At 40.3% G+C, this 15,825-nt stretch overlaps 1 protein-coding gene across 20 annotated transcripts in view; it reads right to left on the reverse strand.

Annotated features, from left to right (window-relative positions):
- The window catches only part of MATR3 (matrin 3), a 28,601-nt gene that overhangs the window by 7,929 nt on the left and 4,847 nt on the right, over positions 1-15,825 (reverse strand). For 12 of the 20 annotated variants that reach the window (NM_204147.2, NM_001396810.1, XM_046900254.1 and 9 more), the window contains 8 exons: positions 9,591-10,669; positions 4,831-4,892; positions 4,130-4,171; positions 3,711-3,814; positions 2,641-2,693; positions 2,045-2,170; positions 1,316-1,441; positions 937-1,107 (listed from right to left, as the gene is read on the reverse strand). In NM_204147.2, the coding sequence (NP_989478.2) occupies positions 937-1,107; positions 1,316-1,441; positions 2,045-2,170; positions 2,641-2,693; positions 3,711-3,814; positions 4,130-4,171; positions 4,831-4,892; positions 9,591-10,481 (1,575 nt within the window). In that variant the 5' untranslated portion in view covers positions 10,482-10,669. The remainder of the gene's footprint in view (positions 1-936; positions 1,108-1,315; positions 1,442-2,044; positions 2,171-2,640; positions 2,694-3,710; positions 3,815-4,129; positions 4,172-4,830; positions 4,893-9,590; positions 10,670-15,825) is intronic. The other 8 variants (XM_046900267.1, XM_046900262.1, XM_046900266.1 and 5 more) reach the window with 1 other exon arrangement.

Consider the following 15,825-nt stretch of genomic DNA (forward strand, 5'->3'; position numbering starts at 1 on the left):
ATCAGATATTTAAGCAATCTGGAAAAAAAAGTCACCTTAAAGTGAATTACAAATCAACTAAAAAAGCACTTCTCTCATTTACTTGGTGCTGAAGGGTCTGGGAGTTTTGTGGTACTGAGGAAGTTATGTTGTTTTAAGAGAAGTCTGAAACAAAGGCAGCAGACAGTGGCCTAGGAAAAAGAAGTCCTGCTTTGTGAGGTGTTCCTCCATGAAACAAACCTATGACAAACTACGTTTGCTGAACAAGTTTGTAAAAGCACATCATCTGCAGATAGAAGATAGCTGCTTCTGTATCAAACAGAGCAAGGTGCTTTTGTTTTTCCAGTGCAATGAGGTTGGGGAGGACATCTTAGGGGTCATACAATAGATTCTACTCATTTCTGATTCCATAACATGAGTGTGGCATTGTGGGATTCAAGAATTCATCTCTGAAAAAATACTGTCATTTCCTATTTAACTGGAGGTAACAAAAGCAACCAGGGAAAGTTAAAAAAAAAATTAAACTCTGCTAAATATTTATAATTCTTGTGTACACGTGGAAGTCATACACATGCATATAAAGTGTTTTAGTACACGTGCAATACACCATCTTCTTTTTGAGAGCCACAGAATTGCTTCTACTTAAAGAATGAATACTTAAGTGAAAGAAACATGTTACTTAAAGAACGTGAACTTAAAAAAAGTTCAAAATGCCTTGAGATACACATAACAAAGAGTCTCAGTGCTAAACTATACATCACAGCTAACGCCTGTTTTTACTGTGTCTCTTTTTTCCCCTTTTTCTAAGGCAGCTCACATTACAGTGACTTACACAGTAAGTTAAATAGCAAACCACCTACACAATTTCCATATCTATGCTACAGAAGCAGCCCACATTTCTTCACAGTTGTGTCTCAGCTTCCAACCCCCACATACTAAGTTCCTGCGATCAGTTACCTGGCTCTTCATCCTCATGAGTATGTAGTTCTTAATTTTTCCATATGGTTCAGCCAGCTTGAGCACGGCGTTATCAGAGTACCCCGAATGAGGTAAATTGCTGAGGTGAATCACACGACCAAGTTCTGGTTTTGGTGCCTCTGTTTTTTGGTCAGGTTTACCTTCAGGTTTCTAAAATTAAAGAGTGAATGAATTGTTTAAAATAGACACTATAAGAAGTACACTTAACACCGTACCACTTAAAGCAAGTAAGTAAATTATATCCCTTGCTTAATTTGATACAGCTGAGAAGTACATAAAGTAACAATTTAAAAGCAGTGGCCAGGTAACAATCACTGCCTCAAACTGAAATAGCATTAAATAAGCAGAAATATTTTACCTTTATCCTTTTGTATTTCTGCGACAGGTGGACTCTGACTGGTTTACCAAATACCAGTGCAGGTGTTGTTGAATAGTACTCTACTGCAGCCTGAGCGTCTTCAGTGGTTGACATTTCAATAAATGCCTGAAAACATACAAATGATAAGCACCACACTTTCAAGAAACTGCTGTTTTTGTTTAAGGTTTCAAGCTCTCCGTTGCCTTCTCATAAAAATGTCTGCATCAAAACCAAAAACTGCCTTTTGGCTACACCATTAACTGGCCCATAGAACTTGGCATGAATTCCACATACTTCACGTGCATGAACGCAACATTTTAGATTTGGATTCAGAACTTTCAGTTGCTTCCTGCGCTCCTTTCGTGCTTTTTCACCTCTATGAAAATACACTGGCTTTTTTCCTCCCTTCAAAATATGACACAATGTATAAAATACGACCAAGATTCCAGAGAACATTAAAACACAAATTGAATTTGCAAACTGTATTTGCAAGAAAGCTAGAAATAACCAGCTAGAAGGATTCTTAATGATATTTAAGATGAAATGCAGTACTACAGTATTTGTAAAAACAAACACTCTAGTCACTCTTCCGTCACACATTAGCTTGGTGATGTGTGTAATCTGGCTTGGTAGCCAAGCACGTCCTTTTACCAGGATTTCAACTCAGACAGTAAGCATACCAAGGAAACCAAGCAGTTCCAACAGCACTAATAAAGGGTCTAATCTTACCTCATTGATTTTGTTTAGAATCAAGTGATTTGTAATTATTCCAAATGGTTCAACAAGCTGAAGCAATTGATATCTCAAGTTCTTCCCTCTCTGGAAATCCATGATGTGAACAACTCTGCTTGTTTCCTGTTGAAGTCAAAGTACAGACATCATACACAGCACATGTACCAACTAACCTTAAAATAAATTTTTCAAGGATCTGTTTTTTCCTTTGTTATTATTTTATCAAGTCTTAATTAGTAATCAAAACTGGACACACAGGAAATGCACAGCATCTCCAAGGATTCTCAGAGGAAGATGCCTGCTGTGCCAGTTGTACACAATGGAGATTGTCTCATATCTTCTTCATAAGAGAACATGCAGAGTTTATACACTTTTGAAACAAACATTTTGTAGACCATGTGGCAAAATGAAACAATCTCTTTCCAAAGCCTCAATATTTCCGCACAAATAAATCTCAGTATTGTACTATCTTAAAGAAACTCCATTCATTAAAAAAATAAAACCCCAAAACCAATACATTTTACTCAAGAAAAAGCATATCTGCATACAAATACTTATGTCCTTCAAAGATTTTAAATTTATTTAATACTAACCACTCTGCCCTTCTGCATGTGTCTCGGTCCTTGCATGTTGCCATTTCCAGCTCCTTCAAGAAATCAGAACAAAATGAGCAAGCTTAGTTCAACTCACAAGGCTGCTATTAACAGCTTCTTCACGAGTTCTGGAGAGAACTCGTAATACTAAAACAGAATTACATCAAGTTTTAAAAAGCCACTTACGTGGTATTACTAATTGAGAAATCATTATTACTAAGCCTAAAAAGGTCATTAATCTTGTATATTTCAAAAACCAAGTTTGAGATGTATTGAAAAGTTTACAATAATATTGTAATGGCATTAACTATTAAAACATTCATCGTTCAAAGACTCCTTTAAAATGCCTGACAGATTTTTTATCAGTCGGGATCAGGTAAATTAACTACTTTTGCTTTTTACTCACTCAATTTATTTATAAAGTAAGTAATAACGACTTTAGGTGAGAACCTGATTCTTATCCTGCCTTCCTGGGAAGATAAGGCTCCCAAATCTATTTCTCAAATCCATTTCAAATTAGTTTAGGGAGAAAAGACTGAAGACATTGAATTCTTCCATGTTTCACAAAAACCCACCAACATGTAGGCAGCTAAACAGAAGACGTGCAACAGATTGCTACACAGGGAAACATGTATGACCCCAAAGCATGTGTTGGCTGATTAATCCAAGAGCTGAAAAAAGGAACCCATAATAACGTGCCCAGTAGTTAGGAGAGGGGAGAAAGGTGAAAGCATGGAAACAAAGTATTTATGGTAAGGAAAATAAGTGAAAGTATTTCAGTTCCGCCCCTCAGAGAGCATTGCTCTGCTGTTCTAGAACACTGATCAGAAATTAAAACGAGAAAAATCAAGAACTGAAGTCTGGTAGAAATAGAGGGTTTTGTTTGTTTTCCAAAAAAAAGCAACTAAAACCCCAAGCATAACATGTGGAAAAGCTGGTGCTACTGCTGTGGCTATGCGAAATATCTTGATATAATAAAAAGCTTCAGGAACACAAGTGATTGAAGTCCAGTAATTCATGAGAGGTGATTTTCAGAAAAGGGCATCCAGTCTGGTGTCCACCGGCATTACCTCTTGGCCCAACAGGAGGCCCTCCCAGGTGGAATGGAGGTGGTGGGGGTCCCAGAATTCCTGGTGCAGGGTTTGTGGACTGCTGCAACATAAAGGGATCGCCCCTAGAAAAAGGAAAAGAAATTTAGGACAAAAACTGTGAAGCCGTTTTCCTCCAGCCATCCAAATCCTGGTGAGTATCCAAGCACAAGTCAACCTGAGCTGCTTTTACTCCTGCTCAAAATGGGGAGCAACCCATTTGAAGAAGGTATGTTGTTTCATATTAAATGTTAAAAAAAAAAACAGCTTCAAATAATAATTTTCAAAATTACTTTAAAACATTTAGATTAAATAGCAGCCCAAACTACACAGCTTTGATTAGAACTGTACTGCTTAAAACAGCAGAATAGCATGTCCACTGTCCACCATTCATTACTTACATTCCATGTCCTGAATCACTGTCAGGGTTCCATTCTGGATATCTTAAAAAGAAAAAAAAGGAAAAAAAAAAAGAAAGAAAAAAAAAGAGTAAAGGTAAGAAAAATTCAATCTCCTCTCACTGCGTGGTAACTTTTATACCTATTTCCATATAGGCTGCAATACCTTTACATGTTACATGAACTGCAGTATCTAACTACAAAAGGGAGTGCTAGTCTTTATGAGAAAACTCCTACGTTCAAAGTAACATGGCTGCTGATTTATATTATAATTTGCATAGAATAAGTCAATTATACAAATAAAAAGAAAATCTTGGCACAAGCCTGATTAGTAAAAAATAAAAATAAAAGTTGCAGCAGATTTGCAAATGATAGGATGTAAGCAAATGTCCTCAAAGTGCATCAGGGGAGGCTCAGACTGGGCAGAAGACGTTCCTTGATAGGAGGGAGGTCTAGTGTTGCAATGGGCTGCCCAGGGACATGCAGTCCCCATCCTTGTAGGCATTTAAGGCATCAGCAGGATTCAAAAATTAAAAACCAGCACTCCTTTTGTGTCCCGAAAATGCCCTTTAAAGTAGCGTATCTTTATTCCCTGCTACACACAGCATGTTTTTTTAAGCTTGCTCTGAGCATCACAGTTGACAGTTGGTTACTTATACGTGCCCTCATGCCACAAGAATGTTTACTGTACTTCGAGTTCATACATTTCAAGCAGCAGCTGACAGCGTCGGCCATGAGTCGCTCCATTGATATGGTGATTCCACTCCTGCAGCAAAGTAAATAACTGAAAGTTAGCTTGCTGTGCGTGGCTTTTATTTCTAACAAAATAGCACTGTGGCAGCATACTATCTTCTTTTCTAAACTGAAGTATCTAAGATGAATGTATAGATATCAAAATACTGTTTTAGTGCTCTGAAGCACACTGAAACTAGACCTACTTCTCAACCCCTAACTTGGGTGGAAAGGTATCAGACGAAAGATGCCTTGCAATCTTTGGGCTACACCCTGCCCCCGACATGCAAAGCTTGCAGGGCTAACTGCAATAACTGACGTGTATCGCTGACGTTCCAACCTTCAGAAGTAGGTGCTGAGATTTTTAATTTTTCAATTTTAATTTTTTTTAAATAATTTTAGAATTTCCTCTACTCTCTCTGCTTCATTCCTCAGATTATCAAAGATGAATGTGGACTGCAGACTCAAGTTTTCAAAGCCAAGAAGGAGCCAAGAAACTGCAAGGAATTCAGAAAGGAAAGACTAAAAGAAACAAAAGTGCATAGCTAGGACAAACTACAAATACGCACGTGAAATATAAAAATTTATGAGCATTTGAGGGGAATAGTCAAGAAAAACGGGATCTAATCAAGATGGTACAAAGGAGGAATAATAGAACTACATCAAATCACCTTAGTATCACAGTGAAGTTCTTAGTGCAAATATCCATCCCATAGAGCAAGAGTTGGAAGAGGTCAGCAGCACAAAGGGTAACACAGCATGCAATTACTGGAGCTACTAGAGAAGGGCCAGCATCTCGGCCAAGTGCAGTAGCTGTACCCTCCAGGCTACCTGAGCTCTTCTCCTCTTACTGGTGTTTTTATACTGGCTAGAGGCCTTCCAGCATCTCTGGTTCTGGCCTTAACACGAGAAAGGAACGAGGCCTTCTACTTCCCTGCATCTTATACTGGTTATGAAAGGAGTTCACCTCCCTGGTTTGTTTTTTTTTTTTATGTCAAGAGCAGAGAAGGCACAGGGACTCCTCAGTTAGGTACAGAGCCTGACCATCGTATCCCGGTGTTCTTACATTTACCAGCCCTAGCATGAGCTGGATTCACAGTGACAGAACTTAAGTGTCACTGCTACACAAATGGCTGTGTAACACCCCTGGTGGTACTTCCACTCAGCTGCTGTTCAGCAAGCCAGAGACCAGCAGCAGGTGGATGGGGCAGGACAGCTTTACGTCCACAGGGAGCAACGCGGGGGAGAGCAATTACACCTTCTGGGGGGCAGTTTAACAACTGATGGGTTTCCATCAGCTGTATTTTCGGATGCAAACACATATACTGCACTGGCAGACTGTTTTATACATGTTTTATTTGAGGTAAAGGATTTCCCAGGCCCTGCCCTTTCCTGCTTTTGTCACTTCCATACTACAGCCCTCCTCCCTGCAGTGGGGCACTGCCGGGGCTTCCAGTCTGCGTGCCGTGAGTGCCCACCTTGTGCTTCCCACAAAGGAGAACAAACTGCATCTCACGTCTCCCATGAAGTACCGGCATTAAGCTATGCTGTGGTATTACACTCCATGATACACAGAAGAGAACATGGAGCAGGATGGATTTTTTATTTTTAAAATCAAGGTGTAAAATGAGCACTTTTTCTTGTTAGCTGCACAAGACGTAGGCTCTGCAACTAAGAATTAGCAAATATGCTTGCAATTAGGATGCAAACAGAAGCCCCAAAGCCCCACAGGCAAGTCCTCTATCTGTGAAACACTCAGTACTTTAAAGCAAATATTCTTCAGTTTTAAAGCCAGTAACAAGTTTTAGTGCTACAATACTCAAAGCAGCCCTTCTAACACTAACAGCCCCTAAATTCAACTGCACTACATGTGAAGCCTCAGTGGCTGACTCTGCAAGTATAGCACACCTTTGGAGCTGCCTTGACAAGCACTTGGAGATTATTATGAACTGAAATTGAAGTTATCTGCAAACGAGAGCCAAAGTTTGGGGGATCTGATTCTCATACTTCAAACGCTTTTTTAAACTGGCAAAGAAGAAAATAAGCAGGGGAGAGATGTGATGTATAAACTGGGATATTCTCCCCCCAGGGAAAGTCTCCAGAACAACAACGGCTCGTCCATGTTATTAAGTTTTTATTAAGTACAGTCCTTAATCTACACATTGCTTTACTCCCTTCCTATACCCACTCTGAGGTGCCACTTGTCTGAGGTAGCAGGGCCCTAGATATTTACAGGCACTAATTAATTCTGGGCATTCGTGTTAAGCTAAAGAAATTCTCAATCAAGTTTATTAAAATGGAGATTACTTTTCCTTCAACTGATGCAAGCAAGAGGACATGCTGTTCTCTAGAAAAGAAGGCCAAACTTAAGCACCTAATTTTAGATACTGCTTTATTAGGGACACAGCCATGTTCTCCCTTTGAGATATATCACAGTTTCAAGCGTTTAACCTCCAAACTCATCTGCTCATACTGCACCAGGCTCTTTGTTTGCAGGGAAAACAGTCGCTATGCATTCAACACCTCATTCCTTGACAAAGGGATCAAGATGGACTGAAAAGCTGTGCTGAACTTACTTTTTAATTAGCCAAAACACGCTGGATCAGAGTCTATATGAAAGAAATTAATGAAGCAATTGGTAACATCACTAAAAGAGAAAAAAAGAGGACCAGCCTGCCAGGCTGAACTCTACCAAGGGCAGCTGTGTGTCTCCTTGGGCTAAAACAGATACACTGCATTATCATATACTTTTTCTTGTTTTACATTCTGTAGTGTTTTTATTTGGGGTTGGGATAGTGAGATTTTGATAATATAATAATGAGTTTATATTGTCCTAGCTAGGAAAAGCATTCCCTTTCTGCTTTCCATACATTTTGGTTCAAATCAAATTTCTTCAAATGTTAAGTTCCACTTGATTTAATTTTGTGGGAGATACAGAATAGGAAACTCTGTAACTGTTAGATATGTAAAGTGGAGGAAAAAAGGAGAGAAAGAGAAGAATTCTTGCCATAACATGATTTCTGGAACAGAAACAAAACCCAAACTCGGGTCATAAGAAACAGAAGATCCAATCTCAAATATTTTGTGGTGTTCTCAGCAGCTTAAGCCAAACGTGTTACTAAAAAAGATGGGTTTGTGTGTCGTAGGAGGAGTCAGTCACTTAAGTTATGCTGTCAAAAGAATTTGGTATTTCTTGTACTGGGAAAGATACTTCAGGTTGGACAGCCTTTAATTAAACAGACCTTTATACCAAAGCAAATGAAGAATAAACGCTAAAAAGAACCCTACTTACAGGAGTACTGGCTGCCATCTTCAAGGGCCTCAGAAGTTTATGTTCTCAATCTAACCACATGAAGTCCTTTATACAAAACTGAGTGTGGCATTTCAATTGTTCATATTTAAACCTTTTACAAAAATGAATGTCTTGAAAGTATGGAGACAAGAAACCCAGACTGCTGTGATTAATTTAAATAAAGTAATTAAAGCAAAACAAGTTTGTAAAGTGTCAGATCAATTGGAGTAGTACGGCACATGCTCTAAAGTGTCTTGATCAGCTCCTGGTGGGGACAGGACAACTCACGTTTCAACAAGATGGGATGTATAGAAGCAGCACGTTTTGAGAGGTAACTGTAAAGAAATGGTTAGTAACAGTAATTCCACATGGTACCAATTTCACAGTCATGCCATGTACTGCATTTTCAATTGAAGGCTAATAAGCCACTAATTGTGACAAGAGGGGCACTGTATTTGCCAATCAGCCAATTAAATTGCCTAGTATCCTGAAAATCAGCAAGATGAGTCAAATTGGAAAAGCTGAAAGTGAGAAGGCTCTGAAAATACCGTCTGAATAAACAGGCCATTTTGAGTAAAGTGCTACTGCTGCAGAGAGCTGAACCACTCGTCGACAAACTAAGAGGGAAGCCTCAGCATAACTGAACGTACCCGAAGACCCACTCTACCTGCCAGCCAAGTAAAGAACACTACTAGGAACACAGAGCAGACACTGCAGCAGCAGGCTGATTGCTCGGAGAGTCTACAGGGATAGATGCAACATGGGACAATAAAAAGTGAGTTTGAAGTGTCTAAGAAAGTTGTGAAAAAGGAGAAAAATGACGACAAATTTCAGCCATAGTATGAGATCGAGTGTTAAAAGTGAAATTAAAAAGGCAAGAATGAGCTAATCTAAAACGTGATTTATTTTTACTTATTTATATTTAAACTTTTGCAAATAGGTTCCAGGGCTCTACATTAACTCTTTCCCTTTGGACAGGGAAAAAGCAGAACTGTGCAAGAATGCATCTTAACTACATATAAATCGGCAATCAAGATAGATGTGGAGGAGAGCTGAAACTAGCTTCCTGAAGGGCACAGTAGATACACTGCAAAAAAACCCAAACCAACCAAAAACCCACCAAAAAACTGCTTAAATGCCAGATGTTTGTGGTTAAGAGAACATGTAGATGTAAAATATAAATAAGATATCCCAGTAGATGATAGCTGTTTGACTGGAAGTTAAGCAATCTGGGCAAACAAAATACATTAATGTAAAGCCCTGGTTTACAACGTTTGTTAACAATTACTTGTAAATAAACCAAGTGCCTTTCTCACTCTCAAACCAACTTTCAGATCATTTCAAAAGCAACCAGGCTACAGAAATAATTAAAGAAATAGGTAAAAACAGAACAGATACTACAACGTAAAGGAAAATAGAAGTATCTGGTGCATAACTCACCTTATTAGAATGAACTGGCATATCACATATAGAGCACAGATGGGGATAACCCTTCGGTAAGAATCCATGGAAGTCTTCAATATTGCTATTTGGAGGAGCACCTCTCTTTTTCTCAAAGAGAGATCTCTCGGGACCAGGGCCACGACCCATTCTGTCATACTCACTGTCAAATTTATGATAGTTATGCGAAGTCTCACCATAGAAAGATTCATCCCTACACCTTTCTCCATCTCTCAATCTGTCATCTTCATAATCCATTCTGTCATAATAACCAGATTCTTGAGAACGACTTCCATGGTCATAGTCAACTACCGGGTTGAGACTAGGACCACGATCATCAAAGCTATCTCTTCTAAAATGCCTTTTTTCTTCCCAATCATCCCTAGGTACTCTGTACGGTGGTTCCCGTGTGGATGATCTGCCATCTCTACCATAACCTTCTTCAGCTCTCCTCCTTTTAAGTTGTAGAAGGATCTGAGGCAAGTTTTCAGGAGTAATCTTGTCCTCGGGATAGCGACTCAGTTCATCTAAGTCTCTAGCAGACAGACCAAAGCTGGCCAAAATATTAGTGGCCTGGTCTGCATCTCCACGGTGCTGAGAAGACAAAGGGAGCGGACCTCTACTTCCAATGTTAAATATAGACTGCAAATTATGGGAAGAGGTACTACCAGAAGACAGTGCACTATGAGATCCTTGTTGGTTCAATGAAGAACTCATTCCAAGATTCATTAAGCTAGCAAGGCGTGCAGTACCCTGGTTCATCCTTCCAAGAGATGCTGGCATATTTAAAGACTGGGTAGCAGCAGCAAGAAGGCCTATTCCTGCAGAGAGCTCACGCCCATGACCTTGTGAATCCCTACTCAGAGATGACTGCTGGAATGACTTGGACATTGTAGAACTATAGCTTGTCTACTTTACGGATCAAAATCTTTGTTTGTTTGTTTGGTTTGGTTTAAGATGGCTGAAAAGAAAGCTCGCACTAGAAAGCTAGGCAAACTTCACTTCGAAAATGGTAACGCCAAGAAAGAGGATCAATAATGACTGCAGATCTTCTTCAAGCTGAGAAACACCAGACAATTCTGTAGAAAAACAAGCAGTTTTAGTCATAAATCCCTTTAAACAGATGCAGTTTTAAACTTATGCATCATGTTGATCTAAAACATTAAAGATCTCAATCTTATAAGGCTTTCATTATATAATAAAACAGATACAAGATGTACCCAGAACCTACAAATATTGTTTCAGATAAAAACACAGCAGTATTTCCTGTACATACTACCACTCTTCTACAAAAAGCAAACAAAAATAAATAAACAAACTACTTTCATACTGAAGACAAGTGAATTTCAGAAGTTTGGGATGTCTGAAAGCATCTAAAGCTTACTAGCATATAAGCCCTGATCTCCGTTTTATGGTTTTGTTTCTAACCTGCAGTGTTGCACTACACTCTGTGAGAAGACCATAAAAAAACCTTCAGTGCACAGAATCAGAGATGACTTTGGCATATAACACACAATTGAAAATGAAACCTATACCACCACAGAATAGGACGAAAGGAAGTTAAAAGTAATTGAAGTTTGGGTAACAAGTTTCTGCTGTAAGATCTGGTAAACAAGACCAACCACAATATTTCAATCTTTATGCAGTTAAAAATCAAATTACCGATGTGAAGATAGATGTGAACAAGAAAAACAAGTTTCAAATTTTTCAGGAAGTAAATAAGACCTCTTGCTCAAATTGCAGTTATACAGATAGCAGCACATAGGAAGTGAATCTTTTCTGTTATATTGCAGCTGTGACATCAGCCCGTACCTTCAGACCTCAAGCTAAACAAGGTCAGGCTTAGTTCTGGGCTGGGAGCCCAAGGGAAACCTGCAGAAAGAGACCCTGGGAGTCAGTAGATGGCACCAGGCCCCATGCAGCCCCGCAGGCAGTGGCAGCTGTGGCTCCTACTGGTGTACAGCTGCTTTGGTTCGCTCCTGGCACTTCTGATACCATGACCACACGTGGCAGTTAAAGATCCTAAGCCAGCACTCGGGAGAGGTGCTTCTCCACCCTATGTCCTAACACAGACATCCTAACCTACTGCTTAAATGCCCGATTTAACTGCGTTTATTCTGAGTTCGTAATGGTACACTTTGTAGACTAATGGCTGTATTTCAGAATATTTTTTTTCATGCAGAGCAGGAATAAGCTGCAATACTTCTCTCCCATGCTTCTCCAGCCTCGGGATATATACACAAAATATAAAGCAATTTGACACACATGGAAACATTCCACAAGGGACTTGTTGTTCTCACACCCCGATGCAGTAAAATCCTTCCAAATCTCTGCAGACACATTTTGCTTTTGCACTGCTCCTCAGTTACTTATGGCTTGAAGAAGAAACAGGCAGAAATCATGCAGCTCCAAACAAAACCAGCTCCTAAGAACAGGCACGTTTAGGGAGGAATGGAAAGGGTAAAACGAAAGCAAGGACTTTTCCTTGAAGAGTCCAATTGTGCAGAAGGCAATTTCTCTTGTACTGGAAACAAGAAAAAAGGTCAAGGTTACGCATGTGCCTCTACCCCAGCTGCCTGCTCAATTCAGAGCCCTGTTCCAGCACTGCATAAAGCTTTTCCACTTTGTTTTCATTAAGCTGTAAAGCACTTCCCATTTCCTTCTCATATTACATACAAAAGTAGCACTGTTACAAAATTACACTTCTATGGAGAAAAATAATGAATACGAGAGAAACAGAGCACACAAAACCTAGCCAGACTTCCACCCTTGAAAATATCTGCTTTACACAATTTTCTGTATATTTTGTCGTTGGTACCTTTAAACTTGTATTTCACCTGTGGGTTTAAAACCCACATATTTTGGAGTAACTTCCTAGCAAGTTTAACCATGCAGTATTTGGTTAAGACTGAGATTGAGAAATGTGGGATGAAAAGAAGTTTTGAAGTATCTGAGGCAGAAGACAAAAAAGCACTGCAGAGAGCTGCAGAGGGAAACGGTGAGACAAGAACAGGGGACGGCAGAGGCAAGTGCTGAGCAGGCACGCAGGACAGGCTGAACACGTGAGCACTACTCAACAGCATTTCAGGACTGATATAAAAATCAAGAGTCATTCAAACGAGAGAACAGTCATATCCATCTGGTATCACATTTTATCTTACATACAGTTGGTACTCTTCAAACAGTTTCACAGTCCTTACTCCATTTCTATGTAAAATTTCCTTCTCTTTCTTTCATGCACTCACAGAATGGTGTGAAACCAAACTTAACAGTTTCTTCATCAAGTCAGGTGTTGGAGAGCTTTACAAAGCAGACCGTCGCAGCGAGGCAGCAGGCAGCCCTGTGGCCAGGCATGGTGCATCCTGCTGGTAAAGGACTCTACAAGCAGGATTTCGCTATATCAGGAAAGTTCTCTGCTTTCCAAAATAACCCTTTCTCTTTGAACAGATGCTTGCTAATCCTCTTGTCACAATTTTCAATTGGCAGCTCATTGTCCACTGCTTTGCAGAGATTATCAGAGAACAAAACCCAACAGCCCAGCCTAGCATGGAATTGGGCTGCAGAGCCTGATTAGACACCGTGCTTCGATCACACAGAGCTGCACAACCATAGCATGCTGCTGCAAACCCCTGCAAGAAGAAAGAAGCAAGCAGGAGAAAAATAAAAACAGGAAGATGGGGAGGACAATGAGACAAAGAAACGAGGACAATCTTATGGAAAAGCACAAAGGAGAACACTGGGACACTTGTGTGCTGGTGACAGATTCTGCCCTTAGCAGCTGGTGTCAGCAATCCGAGTGCTGTAGATTGGGAAACTTATCTGAGTTATTCATCCAGAGTTCAACCTCTGTGACATAAATCACTATTCCATCACATCACTCATCTTACTACAGCTGTTGTGCTCTACTCATAAACATCCCCATTCTTTCAGATCAGAAGTAGACTACAAATTAAGGAGGGGGGAGAAGGCTAAAAATCAGACTGAAGAACTTTAACTCCCACGTGGTCAGGTTTGTGCACTGATTGCTTAGGAAAGATTTCACGTCAGTATCCAACAGAGAGAAGTGCTCAGCGGCCGAGGTCTGCTGGCTTTCAAGCATGGGTGCCATCAACTGAGTCACAGCAACAAGATGAGTGCGGCTGAACAAAGCCATCTAAAGATCCAGATACGATTTAGCTCAGCTGAAAGCATTACGCTCATTGTTCTTCACGTAATTTCAGCTACACCAGGAACAGACAGGCTTTCAGATATACATTTTTAAGATCTGTGGTCAGAAATTTGGACATAGCGAGATTTGAAAATACATCACATGAAGCTATCCTGAAATAAGTTTAAAGCCAAGCCGTTAATAGATTTCCAGACAAACGTGGACAATGATAAAACACTGTATCTGAAAGTTGCACAAGAGTTTTCTGTAAAGGCAGACAACAAAAGCAAGGAATTTGAATCCTACGGATACACAGCTGCCAAATGAAGGCCCAAGTAAGGCCACAAGGCTGATTTCTCAAACACTACGGAAAGTCTTTCTTTTTCATGGAAAACCGATTACTCCCAATAGCACACATTGAGTTCTGGTTCCACATAAATTAGTTTTGTTTCTGACCAAGTTTGGTCCCCAGGTTCTCACAGTTTGATCACACCGGCCATCTTAAATGACCACCTCCTGTGGGACAGCCCAGGGCTGGAAGTGTTTCTTCCTATTCCCATCTTCCTATTCCTTCTATCACTCCGTTCCTTTACTACGTGCATACACATTTCTCCTAAATTCCTTAATTTCATAGAACAACTCATTTTTCTTCCACTATTTACAGAAAAGTCTCAAAAAAGAAAGACGACGTTCATTTTCTATTCAGTTTCACTTTCACTTAAAAAAGAAACCCACAAAGTTTGATTAAATTCAATGTGTTTTAAGTAAATCCACCTACAATGAAGCCATGAAGCAGTTCAGAAGCTGAAAAAGCACACCCTCAGTTTGCAGCAATAAGAGACTTTTGAAGACTGCGCAGCTTTGAAACGAAAGTCTCAAATAAAGTTTCCCCTCTGAAAGCCCCACTTTTCAGAGCAAGACGTGCAGATTTTTCCTCTCCTTCGGGTGTTATTCACAGTGCAGCCATTTGTTTTGCAGCAACCTACTCTGCCATGGAAGAAGTCATAAGTTTCTCAGCAAAACCGTTTACAACACACCACGGCACGAAGGGTTATCTGCAGGAGAGATATGGAAGTTACAGATGTAGGCAGACAGCTCCCCATGTTGCTCCGTGAAATAACAGTAGTGGACACGAGAACCTGCAAGGAAATTGGATGCAGATGTTTTCCGGCTGCTGAACCACCAAAGCACCGATCTCAGGCTGACAGGATCACTTCAGCTTGAACAATAAAAGGCCACCGTTTTTCCAAAGGTAAAGGAGGAAGATCAAGTTGTCCAGCAGCTTCACATGTAGAACATACAGATAATCACCCATTTCAAGTATCAGTATGCAGAGTATTGCAGGCAAGGAAACAACACTTTATGCTGAAGTGATCTTCAAAGTTATGAGCGGGTTCTGAGTTATGAAAAGACACGAGCAGCACGTGGCCCATGGCAGCACGCACTGTGCTGGGCAGGTCAGCCAGCCCCTTACAGGCCTTGCAGAACAACTGAAATACGTTCTGCTTCATCTCAGTGACCTCTGATCTCAGCTTGATCAGAGGAGCAGGTGGTAATCTGAGATCTGAAGTTACTGTAACAGAAGACTGCCTCAGAACAGAGAAATTACACATGAAAAGATTTGTTTATAAAAGGGAAATTAACTACTTCAGCAGTTAAGACGTCCTAAAGAACTGACACGGTTTCTAACACTTGAGTGCACAACAGAGTACTGTAAAAATAAGATGCTGAGTTCCTATTTCTGCTCATTACATAATTTCATCAATTCAAGCATCCCTTTCTGTATAAAGCTGCAGCGTGCACTTATTCTTTTACAGAAACAACAGAAGCAAACAAAGACCCCTAAAACAGCAGAGGAAGAGTAAAGGAAGGAAAAAGCGTATTTCAAGAACCAGAAACACAAGTGGCCAAGAGTCCATGGAATAAAAGCCACCATGTGCACTGACTGCTCCACGAACAGACCATTACCTCTGTGGCTTCCATGCTCCTCCCTGCAGCCTGCATGCCCTCCGTGACCACCGGCAGGCAGCAGCACTACAGCAGGACACACGTGTGCAGCCTCCAGCACTGCGAAATGCTGCGTGAAGC

The sequence above is a fragment of the Gallus gallus genome, chromosome 13, assembly GCF_016699485.2.
Source record: "Gallus gallus isolate bGalGal1 chromosome 13, bGalGal1.mat.broiler.GRCg7b, whole genome shotgun sequence".
Classification (NCBI taxonomy): Eukaryota; Metazoa; Chordata; class Aves; order Galliformes; family Phasianidae; genus Gallus; species Gallus gallus.